This window comes from Bombina bombina, chromosome 5 (genome assembly GCF_027579735.1).
Source record: "Bombina bombina isolate aBomBom1 chromosome 5, aBomBom1.pri, whole genome shotgun sequence".
Classification (NCBI taxonomy): Eukaryota; Metazoa; Chordata; class Amphibia; order Anura; family Bombinatoridae; genus Bombina; species Bombina bombina.
This window is the reverse complement of record NC_069503.1, coordinates 1,082,088,986-1,082,104,615: the sequence shown is the minus strand read 5'-3', so window position 1 is coordinate 1,082,104,615 and position 15,630 is coordinate 1,082,088,986. Positions and strand designations below refer to the sequence as shown.

The following is a 15,630-nucleotide window of genomic DNA, read 5'->3' as shown; positions in this document are numbered from 1 at the left end:
CACAGCCCTAGTGGAATGAGCTGTGATTCTTTCAGGAGGCTGCCGTCCGGCAGTCTCGTAAGCCAATCTGATGATGCTTTTAAGCCAAAAGGAGAGAGAGGTAGAAGTTGCTTTTTGACCTCTCCTTTTACCAGAATAAACAACAAACAAGGAAGATGTTTGTCTAAAATCCTTTGTAGCATCTAAATAGAATTTTAAAGCACGAACAACATCCAAATTGTGCAACAAACGTTCCTTCTTTGAAACTGGATTCGGACACAAAGAAGGCACGACTATCTCCTGGTTAATGTTTTTGTTAGAAACAACTTTCGGAAGAAAACCAGGTTTAGTACGCAAAACCACCTTATCTGCATGGAACACCAGATAAGGAGGAGAACACTGCAGAGCAGATAATTCTGAAACTCTTCTAGCAGAAGAAATTGCAACCAAAAACAAAACTTTCCAAGATAATAACTTAATATCAACGGAATGTAAGGGTTCAAACGGAACCCCCTGAAGAACTGAAAGAACTAAATTGAGACTCCAAGGAGGAGTCAAAGGTTTGTAAACAGGCTTGATTCTAACCAGAGCCTGAACAAAGGCTTGAACATCTGGCACAGCTGCCAGCTTTTTGTGAAGTAACACAGACAAGGCAGAAATCTGTCCCTTCAAAGAACTTGCAGATAATCCTTTCTCCAAACCTTCTTGAAGAAAGGATAGAATCTTAGGAATTTTTATCTTGTCCCAAGGGAATCCTTTAGATTCACACCAACAGATATATTTTTTCCATATTTTGTGGTAGATTTTTCTAGTTACAGGCTTTCTGGCCTGAACAAGAGTATCAATGACAGAATCTGAGAACCCTCACTTTGATAAGATCAAGCGTTCAATCTCCAAGCAGTCAGTTGGAGTGAGACCAGATTCGGATGTTCGAACGGACCTTGAACAAGAAGGTCCAGTCTCAAAGGTAGCTTCCATGGTGGAGCCGATGACATATTCACCAGGTCTGCATACCAAGTCCTGCGTGGCCACGCAGGAGCTATCAAGATCACTGATGCCCTCTCCTGATTGATCCTGGCTACCAGCCTGGGGATAAGAGGAAACGGTGGGAATACATAAGCTAGTTTGAAGGTCCAAGGTGCTACTAGTGCATCTACTAGAGTCGCCTTGGGATCCCTGGATCTGGACCCGTAGCAAGGAACCTTGAAGTTCTGACGAGAGGCCATCAGATCCATGTCTGGAATGCCCCACAACTGAGTAATTTGGGCAAAGATTTCCGGATGGAGTTCCCACTCCCCCGGATGAAATGTCTGACGACTCAGAAAATCCGCTTCCCAATTTTCCACTCCTGGGATGTGGATTGCAGACAAGTGGCAGGAGTGAGTCTCCGCCCATTGAATGATTTTGGTCACTTCTTCCATCGCCAGAGAACTCCTTGTTCCCCCCTGATGGTTGATGTACGCAACAGTCGTCATGTTGTCTGATTGAAACCGTATGAATTTGGCCTTTGCTAGCTGAGGCCAAGCCTTGAGAGCATTGAATATCGCTCTCAGTTCCAGAATATTTATCGGGAGAAGAGATTCTTCCCGAGACCAAAGACCCTGAGCTTTCAGGGGTCCCCAGACCGCGCCCCAGCCCAACAGACTGGCGTCGGTCGTGACAATGACCCACTCTGGTCTGCGGAAGCTCATCCCCTGTGACAGGTTGTCCAGGGACAGCCACCAACGGAGTGAATCTCTGGTCCTCTGATCTACTTGTATCGTCGGAGACAAGTCTGTATAATCCCCATTCCACTGACTGAGCATGCACAGTTGTAATGGTCTTAGATGAATTCGCGCAAAAGGAACTATGTCCATTGCCGCTACCATCAAACCTATTACTTCCATGCACTGCGCTATGGAAGGAAGAGGAACAGAATTAAGTATTTGACAAGAGTTTAGCAGTTTTGATTTTCTGGCCTCTGTCAGAAAAATCCTCATTTCTAAGGAGTCTATTATTGTTCCCAAGAAGGGAACCCTTGTTGACGGAGATAGAGAACTTTTTTCTACGTTCACTTTCCACCCGTGAGATCTTAGAAAGGCCAGGACAATGTCCGTGTGAGCCTTTGCTTGTGGAAGGGACGACGCTTGAATCAGAATGTCGTCCAAGTAAGGTACTACTGCAATGCCCCTTGGTCTTAGCACCGCTAGAAGGGACCCTAGTACCTTTGTGAAAATTCTTGGAGCAGTGGCTAAACCGAACGGAAGTGCCACAAACTGGTAATGCTTGTCCAGAAATGCGAACCTTAGGAACCGATGATGTTCCTTGTGGATAGGAATATGTAGATACGCATCCTTTAAATCCACCGTGGTCATGAATTGACCTTCCTGGATGGAAGGAAGAATTGTTCGAATGGTTTCCATTTTGAACGATGGAACCTTGAGAAACTTGTTTAGGATCTTGAGATCTAAGATTGGTCTGAATGTTCCCTCTTTTTTGGGAACTACGAACAGATTGGAGTAGAACCCCATCCCTTGTTCTCCTAATGGAACAGGATGAATCACTCCCATTTTTAACAGGTCTTCTACACAATGTAAGAATGCCTGTTTCTTTATGTGGTCTGAAGATAATTGAAACCTGTGGAACCTCCCCCTTGGGGGAAGCCCCTTGAATTCCAGAAGATAACCTTGGGAGACTATTTCTAGCGCCCAAGGATCCAGAACATCTCTTGCCCAAGCCTGAGCGAAGAGAGAGAGTCTGCCCCCCACCAGATCCGGTCCCGGATCGGGGGCCAACATCTCATGCTGTCTTGGTAGCAGTGGCAGGTTTCTTGGCCTGCTTACCTTTGTTCCAGCCTTGCATTGGCCTCCAGGCTGGCTTGGCTTGAGAAGTATTACCCTCTTGCTTAGAGGACGTAGCACTTGGGGCTGGTCCGTTTCTGCGAAAGGGACGAAAATTAGGTTTATTTTTGGCCTTGAAAGACCTATCCTGAGGAAGGGCGTGGCCCTTGCCCCCAGTGATATCAGAAATAATCTCTTTCAAGTCAGGGCCAAACAGCGTTTTCCCCTTGAAAGGAATGTTAAGCAATTTGTTCTTGGAAGACGCATCCGCTGACCAAGATTTTAGCCAAAGCGCTCTGCGCGCCACAATAGCAAACCCAGAATTTTTCGCCGCTAATCTAGCCAATTGCAAAGTGGCGTCTAGGGTGAAAGAGTTAGCCAATTTGAGAGCATGAATTCTGTCCAAAATCTCCTCATAAGAAGAATCTTTATTGAACGCCTTTTCTAGTTCATCGAACCAGAAACACGCTGCTGTAGTGACAGGAACAATGCATGAAATTGGTTGTAGAAGGTAACCTTGCTGAACAAACATCTTTTTAAGCAAACCCTCTAATTTTTTATCCATAGGATCTTTGAAAGCACAACTATCTTCTATGGGTATAGTGGTGCGTTTGTTTAGAGTAGAAACCGCCCCCTCGACCTTGGGGACTGTCTGCCATAAGTCCTTTCTGGGGTCGACCATAGGAAACAATTTCTTAAATATAGGGGGAGGGACGAAAGGTATGCCGGGCCTTTCCCATTCTTTGTTTACAATGTCCGCCACCCGCTTGGGTATAGGAAAAGCTTCGGGGGGCCCCGGGACCTCTAGGAACTTGTCCATCTTACATAATTTCTCTGGAATGACCAAATTCTCACAATCATCCAGAGTAGATAACACCTCCTTAAGCAGGGCGCGGAGATGTTCCAATTTAAATTTGAATGTAATCACATCAGGTTCAGCTTGTTGAGAAATTTTCCCTGAATCTGAAATTTCTCCCTCAGACAAAACCTCCCTGGCCCCCTCAGACTGGTGTAGGGGCACTTCAGAACCAATATCATCAGCGTCCTCATGCTCTTCAGTATTTTCTAAAACAGAGCAGTCGCGCTTTCGCTGATAAGTGGGCATTTTGGCTAAAATGTTTTTGATAGAATTATCCATTACAGCCGTTAATTGTTGCATAGTAAGGAGTATTGGCGCACTAGATGTACTAGGGGCCTCCTGTGTGGGCAAGACTGGTGTAGACGAAGGAGGGGATGATGCAGTACCATGCTTACTCCCCTCACTTGAGGAATCATCTTGGGCATCATTTTCTCTAAATTTTGTGTCACATAAATCACATCTATTTAAATGAGAAGGAACCTTGGCTTCCCCACATACAGAACACAGTCTATCTGGTAGTTCAGACATGTTAAACAGGCATAAACTTGATAACCAAGTACAAAAAACGTTTTAAAATAAAACCGTTACTGTCACTTTAAATTTTAAACTGAACACACTTTATTACTGCAAATGTGAAAAAGTATGAAGGAATTGTTCAAAATTCACCAACATTTCACCACAGTGTCTTAAAGCCTTAAAAGTATTGCACACCAAATTTGAAAGCTTTAACTCTTAAAATAACGGAACCGGAGCCGTTTTTATATTTAACCCCTTTACAGTCCCTGGTATCTGCTTTGCTGAGACCCAACCAAGCCCAAAGGGGAATACGATACCAAATGACGCCTTCAGAAAGTCTTTTCTATGTATCAGAGCTCCTCACACATGCATCTGCATGTCATGCTTCCCAAAAACAAGTGCGCAATAGAGGCGCGAAAATGAGGCTCTGCCTATGATTAGGGAAAGCCCCTAGAGAATAAGGTGTCCAATACAGTGCCTGCCGGTTATTTTACATAATTCCCAAGAATAAAATAATTCCTCAAAGCTATGAAGTATTAAAAACATAATTTATGCTTACCTGATAAATTCCTTTCTTCTGTTGTGTGATCAGTCCACGGGTCATCATTACTTCTGGGATATAACTCCTCCCCAACAGGAAATGCAAGAGGATTCACCCAGCAGAGCTGCATATAGCTCCTCCCCTCTACGTCAGTCCCAGTCATTCGACCAAGAATCAACGAGAAAGGAGTAACCAAGGGTGAAGTGGTGACTGGAGTATAATTTAAAAGATATTTACCTGCCTTAAAACAGGGCGGGCCGTGGACTGATCACACAACAGAAGAAAGGAATTTATCAGGTAAGCATAAATTATGTTTTCTTCTGTTATGTGTGATCAGTCCACGGGTCATCATTACTTCTGGGATACCAATACCAAAGCAAAAGTACACGGATGACGGGAGGGATAGGCAGGCTCATTATATAGAAGGAACCACTGCCTGAAGAACCTTTCTCCCAAAAATAGCCTCCGAAGAAGCAAAAGTGTCAAATTTGTAAAATTTGGAAAAAGTATGAAGCGAAGACCAAGTTGCAGCCTTGCAAATCTGTTCAACAGAGGCCTCATTCTTAAAGGCCCAAGTGGAAGCCACAGCTCTAGTGGAGTGAGCTGTAATTCTTTCAGGAGGCTGCTGACCAGCAGTCTCATAGGCTAAACGTATTATGCTACTAAGCCAAAAAGAGAGAGAGGTAGCAGAAGCTTTTTGACCTCTCCTCTGTCCAGAATAAACGACAAACAGGGAAGAAGTTTGGCGAAAATCTTTAGTTGCCTGCAAGTAGAACTTGAGGGCACGAACTACATCCAGATTGTGTAGAAGACGTTCCTTCTTTGAAGAAGGATTTGGACACAAGGATGGAACAACAATCTCTTGATTGATATTCCTGTTAGTGACCACCTTAGGTAAGAACCCAGGTTTAGTACGCAGAACTACCTTGTCTGAGTGAAAAATCAGATAAGGAGAATCACAATGTAAGGCTGATAACTCAGAGACTCTTCGAGCCGAGGAAATAGCCATTAAAAACAGAACTTTCCAAGATAACAATTTTATATCAATGGAATGAAGGGGTTCAAATGGAACACCCTGTAAAACGTTAAGAACTAAGTTTAAACTCCATGGCGGAGCAACAGCTTTAAACACAGGCTTGATCCTAGCTAAAGCCTGACAAAAAGCCTGGACGTCTGGATTTTCTGACAGACGCCTGTGTAACAAGATGGACAGAGCTGAAATCTGTCCCTTTAATGAACTAGCTGATAAACCCTTTTCTAACCCTTCTTGTAGAAAGGACAATATCCTAGAGATCCTAACCTTACTCCATGAGTAATGTTTGGATTCGCACCAGTATAGGTATTTACGCCATATTTTATGGTAAATCTTTCTGGTAACAGGCTTCCTAGCCTGTATCAGGGTATCAATAACCGACTCAGAAAAACCACGTTTTGATAAAATCAAACGTTCAATTTCCAAGCAGTCAGCTTCAGAGAAGTTAGATTTTGATGTTTGAATGGACCCTGTATCAGAAGGTCCTGTCTTAGAGGTAGAGACCAAGGCGGACAGGATGACATGTCCACTAGATCTGCATACCAAGTCCTGCGTGGCCATGCAGGCGCTATTAGAATCACTGATGCTCTCTCCTGCTTGATTTTGGCAATCAATCGAGGAAGCAGCGGAAAGGGTGGAAACACATAAGCCATCCCGAAGTTCCAAGGTGCTGTCAAAGCATCTATCAGAACCGCTCCCGGATCCCTGGATCTGGACCCGTAGCGAGGAAGTTTGGCGTTCTGGCGAGACGCCATGAGATCTATCTCTGGTTTGCCCCAACGTCGAAGTATTTGGGCAAAGACCTCCGGATGAAGTTCCCACTCCCCCGGATGAAAAGTCTGGCGACTCAAGAAATCCGCCTCCCAGTTCTCCACTCCCGGGATGTGGATTGCTGACAGGTGGCAAGAGTGAGACTCTGCCCAGCGAATTATCTTTGATACTTCCACCATTGCTAGGGAGCTTCTTGTCCCTCCCTGATGGTTGATGTAAGCTACAGTCGTGATGTTGTCCGACTGAAACCTGATGAACCCCCGAGTTGTTAATTGGGGCCAAGCTAGAAGGGCATTGAGAACTGCTCTCAATTCCAGAATGTTTATTGGAAGGAGACTCTCCTCCTGATTCCATAGTCCCTGAGCCTTCAGAGAATTCCAGACAGCGCCCCAACCTAGTAGGCTGGCGTCTGTTGTTACAATTGTCCAGTCTGGCCTGCTGAATGGCATCCCCCTGGACAGGTGTGGCCGATGAAGCCACCATAGAAGAGAATTTCTGGTCTCTTGATTCAGATTCAGAGTAGGGGACAAATCTGAGTAATCCCCATTCCACTGACTTAGCATGCATAATTGCAGAGGTCTGAGGTGTAGGCGTGCAAAAGGTACTATGTCCATTGCCGCTACCATTAAGCCGATCACCTCCATGCATTGAGCTACTGACGGGTGTTGAATGGAATGAAGGACACGGCATGCATTTTGAAGCTTTGTTAACCTGTCCTCTGTCAGGTAAATCTTCATTTCTACAGAATCTATAAGAGTCCCCAAGAATGGAACTCTTGTGAGAGGAAAAAGAGAACTCTTCTTTTCGTTCACTTTCCATCCATGCGACCTTAGAAATGCCAGAACTAACTCTGTATGAGACTTGGCAGTTTGAAAGCTTGAAGCTTGTATTAGAATGTCGTCTAGGTATGGAGCTACCGAAATCCCTCGCGGTCTTAGTGCCGCCAGAAGGGCACCCAGAACCTTTGTGAAGATTCTTGGAGCCGTAGCCAATCCGAATGGAAGAGCTACAAACTGGTAGTGCCTGTCTAAGAAGGCAAACCTTAGATACCGGTGATGATCTTTGTGGATCGGTATGTGAAGGTAAGCATCCTTTAAATCCATTGTGGTCATGTACTGACCCTCTTGGATCATGGGTAAGATTGTCCGAATAGTTTCCATTTTGAACGATGGAACTCTTAGGAATTTGTTTAGAATCTTTAAATCTAAGATTGGCCTGAAAGTTCCCTCTTTTTTGGGAACCACAAACAGGTTTGAGTAGAACCCTTGTCCTTGTTCCGACCGCGGAACCGGATGGATCACTCCCATTATTAACAGATCTTGTACGCAGCGTAGAAACGCTTCTTTCTTTATCTGGTTTGTTGACAACCTTGACAGATGAAATCTCCCTCTTGGGGGAGATAATTTGAAGTCTAGAAGGTATCCCTGAGATATGATCTCTAGTGCCCAGGGATCCTGAACATCTCTTGCCCAGGCCTGGGCGAAGAGAGAGAGTCTGCCCCCCACTAGATCCGGTCCCGGATCGGGGGCTCTCGGTTCATGCTGTCTTTGGGGCAGCAGCAGGTTTCCTGGCCTGCTTGCTCTTGTTCCAGGACTGGTTAGGCTTCCAGCCTTGCCTGTAACGAGCAACAGCTCCTTCCTGTTTTGGTGCAGTGGAGGTTGATGCTGCTCCTGTTTTGAAGTTCCGAAAGGGACGAAAATTAGACTGTCTAGCCTTAGCTTTGGCTTTGTCTTGAGGTAGGGCGTGGCCCTTACCTCCTGTAATGTCAGCGATAATCTCTTTCAAACCGGGCCCAAATAAAGACTGCCCCTTGAAAGGTATATTAAGTAATTTGGACTTAGAAGTAACATCAGCTGACCAGGATTTTAGCCACAGCGCCCTACGTGCCTGTATGGCGAATCCTGAGTTCTTAGCCGTAAGTTTGGTTAAATGTACTACGGCCTCCGAAATGAAGGAATTAGCTAGTTTAAGGACTCTAAGCCTGTCCGTAATGTCGTCTAGCGTAGATGAACTAAGGTTCTCTTCAAGCGACTCAATCCAAAATGCTGCCGCAGCCGTAATCGGCGCGATACATGCAAGGGGTTGTAATATAAAACCTTGTTGAACAAACATTTTCTTAAGGTAACCCTCTAATTTTTTATCCATTGGATCTGAGAAAGCACAGCTATCCTCCACCGGGATAGTGGTACGCTTAGCTAAAGTAGAAACTGCTCCCTCCACCTTGGGGACCGTTTGCCATAAGTCCCGAGTGGTGGCGTCTATTGGAAACATCTTTCTAAATATTGGAGGGGGTGAGAACGGCACACCGGGTCTATCCCACTCCTTAGTAACAATTTCAGTTAGTCTCTTAGGTATAGGAAAAACGTCAGTACTCGCCGGTACCGCAAAGTATTTATCCAACCTACACAGTTTCTCTGGTATTGCAACGGTGTTACAATCGTTGAGAGCTGCTAAGACCTCCCCTAGTAATACACGGAGGTTCTCCAATTTAAATTTAAAATTTGAAATATCTGAGTCCAATCTGTTTGGATCAGAACCGTCACCCACAGAATGAAGCTCTCCGTCCTCATGCTCTGCGAGCTGTGACGCAGTATCAGACATGGCCCTAGCATTGTCAGCGCACTCTGTTCTCACCCCAGAGTGATCACGCTTGCCTCTTAGTTCTGGTAATTTAGACAAAACTTCAGTCATAACAGTAGCCATATCTTGTAATGTTATCTGTAATGGCCGCCCAGATGTACTAGGCGCCAAAATATCACGCACCTCCCGGGCGGGAGATGCAGGTACTGCCGCGTGAGGCGAGTTAGTCGGCATAACTCTCCCCTCGCTGTTTGGTGAAATTTGTTCACATTGTACAGATTGACTTTTATTTAAAGTAGCATCAATACAGTTAGTACATAAATTTCTATTGGGCTCCACCTTGGCATTGGAACAAATGACACAGATATCTTCCTCTGAGTCAGACATGTTTAACACACTAGCAAAAAACTTACAACTTGGTTGTAATCTTTTTTAGCAAAAAACGTACTGTGCCTCAAAGAGGTACTAACGATTAAATGACAGTTGAAATAATGAACTGAAAAACAGTTATAGCATCAAACTTTAAAATAACAAAACTTTTAGCAAAGGTTTGTTCCCATTAGTAAAATAACAATAATTAAATTTGACATAAAAAATACAAAGCAACGTTTTTATTCACAGTCACTATAAGAATTCTCACAGCTCTGCTGAGAGAATTTACCTCCCTTCAAAGAAGTTTGAAGACCCCTGAGATCTATCAGAGATGAACCGGATCATGCAGGAAATATAAAAGTAACTGACTGGTATTTTTTGATGCGTAGCAAAGAGCGCCAAAAACGGCCCCTCCCTCTCCCACACAGCAGTGAAGAGAAACGAAACTGTCACAATTAAAGCAAAAAAAAAAACTGCCAAGTGGAAAATAATGCCCAAATATTTATTCACACAGTACCTCAGCAATGTAAACGATTCTACATTCCAGCAAAAACGTTTAACATGATAAATAGTTATTAAAAAGGATTAGTGACCTTTAACAGAGTAGTTCCGGTGAAATACCATCCCCAGAATACTGAAGTGTATACATACATGTCATTTTAACGGTATGGCAGGATTTTCTCATCAATTCCATTCAGAAAATAAAAACTGCTACATACCTCAATGCAGATTCATCTGCCCGCTGTCCCCTGATCTGAAGCCTTTACCTCCCTCAGATGGCCGAGAACAGCAATATGATCTTAACTACTCCGGTTAAAATCATAGTAAAAAACTCTGACAGATTCTTCCTCAAACTCTGCCAGAGAAGTAATAACACGCTCCGGTGCTATTTTAAAATAACAAACTTTTGATTGAAGTCATAAAAACTAAGTATAATCACCATAGTCCTCTCACACATCCTATCTAGTCGTTGGGTGCAAGAGAATGACTGGGACTGACGTAGAGGGGAGGAGCTATATGCAGCTCTGCTGGGTGAATCCTCTTGCATTTCCTGTTGGGGAGGAGTTATATCCCAGAAGTAATGATGACCCGTGGACTGATCACACATAACAGAAGAAATATGCTTATATATCAATCGTTTTAGCCCATAAAATGTCTACAGTCTTAAAAGCCCTTGTGAAGCCCTTTTTTTCTTATGTAATAAAAATGGCTTACCGGATCCCATAGGGAAAATGACAGCTTCCAGCATTACATCGTCTTGTTAGAAATGTGTCATACCTCAAGCAGCAAAAGTCTGCTCACTGTTTCCCCCAACTGAAGTTAATTCCTCTCAACAGTCCTGTGTGGAAACAGCCATCGATTTTAGTAACGGTTGCTAAAATCATTTTCCTCTTACAAACAGAAATCTTCATCACCTTTCTGTTTCAGAGTAAATAGTACATACCAGCACTATTTTAAAATAACAAACTCTTGATTGAATAATAAAAACTACAATTAAACACCAAAAAACTCTAAGCCATCTCCGTGGAGATGTTGCCTGTACAACGGCAAAGAGAATGACTGGGGAAGGCGGAGCCTAGGAGGGATCATGTGACCAGCTTTGCTGGGCTCTTTGCCATTTCCTGTTGGGGAAGAGAATATCCCACAAGTAAGGATGACGCCGTGGACCGGACACACCTATGTTGGAGAAATATGCTATTTTTTAATTTTTTTTATCGCCATTTATTTTAGTACTGGCAGACTTTTTACCAGTACTTAAGATGGCGGGGACAATTGTGGGGGGGGGGAGGAAAGAGAGCTGTTTTGGAGGGATCAGGGGGTGTGATGTGTCAGGTGGGAGGCTGATCTCTACACTAAAGCTAAAATTAACCCTGCAAGCTCGCTAATTAACCCCTTCACTGCTAGACATAATACACGTGTGATGCGCAGCGGCATTTAGCGGCCTTCTAATTACCAAAAAGGAACGCCAAAGCCATATATGTATGCTATTTCTGAACAAAGGGGATCCCAGAAGAGCATTTACAACCATTTGTGCCACAATCGCAAAAGCTGTTTGTAAATAATTTCAGTGAGAAACCTAAAGTATGTTAAAAAGTTTGGTGGTGAAATGGTGGCATGAAATATACCAAAATGGGCCTAGATCAATACTTTGGGATGTCTTCTAAAAAAAAATATATACATGTCAAGGGATATTCAGGGATTCCTGAAAGATATCAGTGTTCTAATATAACTAGAGCTAATTTTGAAAAAAAAGTGGTTTGGAAATGGCAAGGTGCTACTTGTATTTATTGCCCCATAAATTGCAAAAAAAGCAAAGAACGTGTAAACATTGGGTATTTCTAAACTCAGGACAAAATTTAGAAACTATTTAGCATGGTTGTTTTTTGGTGATTGTAGATGTGTAACAGATTTTGGGGTCAAAGTTAGAAAAAGTGTGTTTTTTTCCATTTTTTCCCTCACATTGTACATATTTTTTTATAGTAAATTATAAGATATGATGAAAATAATGGTCTCTTTAGAAAGTCCATTTAATGGCGAGAAAAACGGTATATAATATGTGTGGGTACAGTAAATGAGTAAGAGGAAAACTACAGCTAAACACAAACACCGCAAAAATGTAAAAATAGCCTTGGTCCCAAAACGGACAGAAAATGGAAAAGTGCTGTGGTCATTAAGGGGTTCATATCTCCAGTTTTAACAAACAAATTAAAATGAGATAACTTTTTTTTTTACGATTTAACCAACATTTCTATGGAACCATTTAAGTCTAACAGTTCATAAGTTGCTTTAAATTCACAAAGTCTTAAGAAAAAAATAAAAATAAAAAAATGAAGGATGTGAAAAACTGAGGAGAGTTGTGAAACAAAGATTTAGATTATCTAATCTAGGTCATTTCATGTTAGTGAGGACCCCTTTCTTATAATTAGTAACTATAATATAAAGGTATGTGAATTCTTACCTTTTTTATGAAGTTCACATCTTGCCTGGAGATTTTTTCCCTTTTTATTTTGAGATCAGCAACATCCGGGATTATTCTAGGTAATCAGAACAATTACATCCTTGTAAAGTCTGAATTGCACACTATAAAAGCTACTAATATTTTGTATTAGGTTAACAGTTAGACTCAGTGTTAGATCATTTGTATTGTTATTAGGAATCAGATTCAGATACCCCCTAAGCATAATCATATGGATGTTATATATATATATATATATATATATATATATATATATAGATGGTTAGAGTTCAAAATCCATTACTCCTGTGAATTACTCTTCCTGGCCACTAGGAGGAGGCAAAGATTCCCAAACTCCAAGAGCTCTATGAAACTCTTGAGGTAGGTGAAGGAAGGTGCTCCAGATTTTCTTTTGTGATGGGGTTCTCAATTTCCCCTCAGAGTGCTGTTGACTCGTCAGTTTTGCTCATGTCAGCTTGTTGGGATAGCGCACGTTTTTTTCCACGTGCGAATATTTAGGCGCGCTTTTAGTCCTTTTGATCATGTCGTTTACGCGCGTGTTCCTTTGTGGTTTTGAGGGCTCTATTAGGTTATTTAGTGCATTATTCATCTTTTTTTTATGTCGGGTTAGCGCTCTGCAGCCTTGCTGTTTTCTATTAATGCTGTTTTTAAAGGGTGTATTTACTTTGCTTCAAGAGCTATAGGGGGTAATATAGCCTTGTTGTGGTTTCTACTTTCTTGTTTCTTCAGCAGCATGTTTGGAAAATAGATTCTTTGATAAAAACAAAAAAAGGTTGAAGCAGATTTTAGCTTGTTCAAATATTCAGTCTGTTCTGTTTCCTTCAGTAGCTCTTTGAATAGAAAGTCTAGGCCTAATATTTGCCGTTTCGGATGCAATTCCGTTTTTTCAGTTTCACATGAGGCCACTTGAGGTTTGCATGCTCCGGCAATAGTGCAGGGATCCTCAGGTGGAATTTGTGGATGTTTTAGTAGCTCCCCCATGGTCTTTTCATCTAGCCTATATATTTCCTCCTCTGGTTCTTCTGCCAAGGGTGATTGCCAGGATCAGACAAGATGAGTCATGATTGATATTAATTACTCTGGCATCAACTCACAGGACGTGGTTTGCGGATCGAGTTCAGATGTTCAGTTGTCCACCATGGCTACTTCCTCTAAAGGTCCATTTTAACATCATGATCTAAAGTCTCTAAGCTTGATGGCATGGAGATTGAATAGTTAGTTCTCAAGCAGAGGAGTATTTCTGGGTCTGTAATTTGGACTTTGATTTAGGCTTGTAAACCTGTGACTTGGAAAATCTATCATACGATTTGGCAGGCCTATATTTCTTGGTGTTAGGATCATGATTTTTTCTGGCATTCTTTTAGAATTCAAAAGATTTTTCCATTTCTTCAAGATGGTTTGGATAACGTTTTATTTGCTAGTTATCTTAGAGGTCAGCTTCTGCCCTTTCAGTTATGTTTCATAAGATTGCTAATCTTCCTGATATTCAGTGTTTTGTTCAGGCGTTAGTCATGATTCAGCCTGTTATTAAGCCAATTGTTTGCAGGCTCCTCCATTTGAGTCCATGCATAAGGCAGATATCAAGCTTTTATCTTGGAAGGTTTTGTTTCTTTTGGCTATCTCTTCTGCTAGGAGGGTTTCTGAATTGTCTGCTTTTCTTGTGACCCTCCTTATCTTATTTTTCATTAGGATAAGGCAATTTTGAGAACTAGGTTTGATTTCTTACCTAAGGTGGTGTATTCGGACAATATAAATAGGGAAATAAGTGTTCCCTTTTTTTGTCCTAATCCTGAGAACTCTATGGAGAGGCTTCTCCATGACTTAGATGTTGTTAGAGCTTTGAAGTACTATTTGGAGTCTGGGATCTTTGCCTCCTCCTAGTGGCAAAAAAGAGTAAATCCCAGTAGTAATGGATTGTGGACTCTCACCACCATGAAAGAAATTAATGCATCAGGTAAGCATGAATTATGTTATTTATCCGTTTATATTTAAAACATTTAGCTTATAATGAGAAAGAATAATAGACATATTGCAGAAGTGAAATGTAACATGTGTATGCTATTTATATGGCAAAAACAGGATAAACCTATATCCAACTACAATTTTTGTAAGATACAATGTTGTCTCGTCATTTCAGAGAAAAGTGGGTGGAACATAAAAATAAGGACACATGCTCACACATTACATGCCATTTTTAGAAGGGGCCTGGACAAACTAAGTCCAAATAAACCTGTTACATACATTCTGTTGGTTTCATACTGCTATACTTCTAGTCAATAGTTAGTGTACGATGAACATAGAGGTGGCAAAACTCTCCAATATGATTAGTGCATTAAAGAAAATAAAGTATGAGTATAATGGTATTGAAATAAAACAGTACGTGGTTACTTGTATATCCTGCCACTTTTTCCAAGATGTTGTAATAACATAAATACATTTTTTTTTTTAAAGGACATGGGAAGTCAAAATGAAGCTAATAATATAGCATGCATATAGATATAAATACAAATTATTACCAATATTAAATGTACTTTTCTCTTTATAACCTTTGTTATAATTTAGCTCCTTTCCATGACAGCATATCTAAGTAGGCTCAGTGGTGTGCACATCTCTAGAACTCATTGTAAAACCTTGTTCCAAATACTGTTTTAAACAGGCCATCACATATTGTTACTTGTGCACAGCATTCCAAGAGAAAGGGGTACATTTGATAACAACATTCTTTTTTTCTATTAGTTAAATCTTTAAAGTTTAATTTTGACCTTTTTGCTTTAAAAGGGATGTTAAACAGTAAATGCATGCTAGATAACAGAATTTATGCTTACCTGATAAATTACTTTCTCTTGTGGTATATCCAGTCCACGGATTCATCCTTTACTTGTGGGATATTCTCCTTCCTAACAGGAAGTGGCAAAGAGAGCAAACAGCAGAGCTGTCCATATAGCTCCCCCTCTAGCTCCACCCCCTAGTCATTCGACCGAAGGTTAGGAAGAAAAAGGAGAAACCATAGGGTGCAGTGGTGACTGTAGTTTAAACAAAAAAATCTACCTGACTTAATAGCCAGGGCGGGCCGTGGACTGGATACACCACAAGAGAAAGTAATTTATCAGGTAAGCATAAATTCTGTTTTCTCTTGTAAGGTGTATCCAGTCCACGGATTCATCCTTTACTTGTGGGATACCA

The 15,630-nt window shown here is 41.7% G+C and overlaps 1 protein-coding gene across 2 annotated transcripts in view; it reads right to left on the bottom strand.

The window, feature by feature from the left end:
* EFR3A (EFR3 homolog A) overlaps window positions 1-15,630 on the bottom strand; it is a 619,646-nt gene that overhangs the window by 138,052 nt on the left and 465,964 nt on the right. For both annotated transcript variants that reach the window (XM_053715365.1, XM_053715366.1), the window contains one exon: window positions 12,430-12,505. In XM_053715365.1, the coding sequence (XP_053571340.1) occupies window positions 12,430-12,505 (76 nt within the window). The remainder of the gene's footprint in view (window positions 1-12,429; window positions 12,506-15,630) is intronic.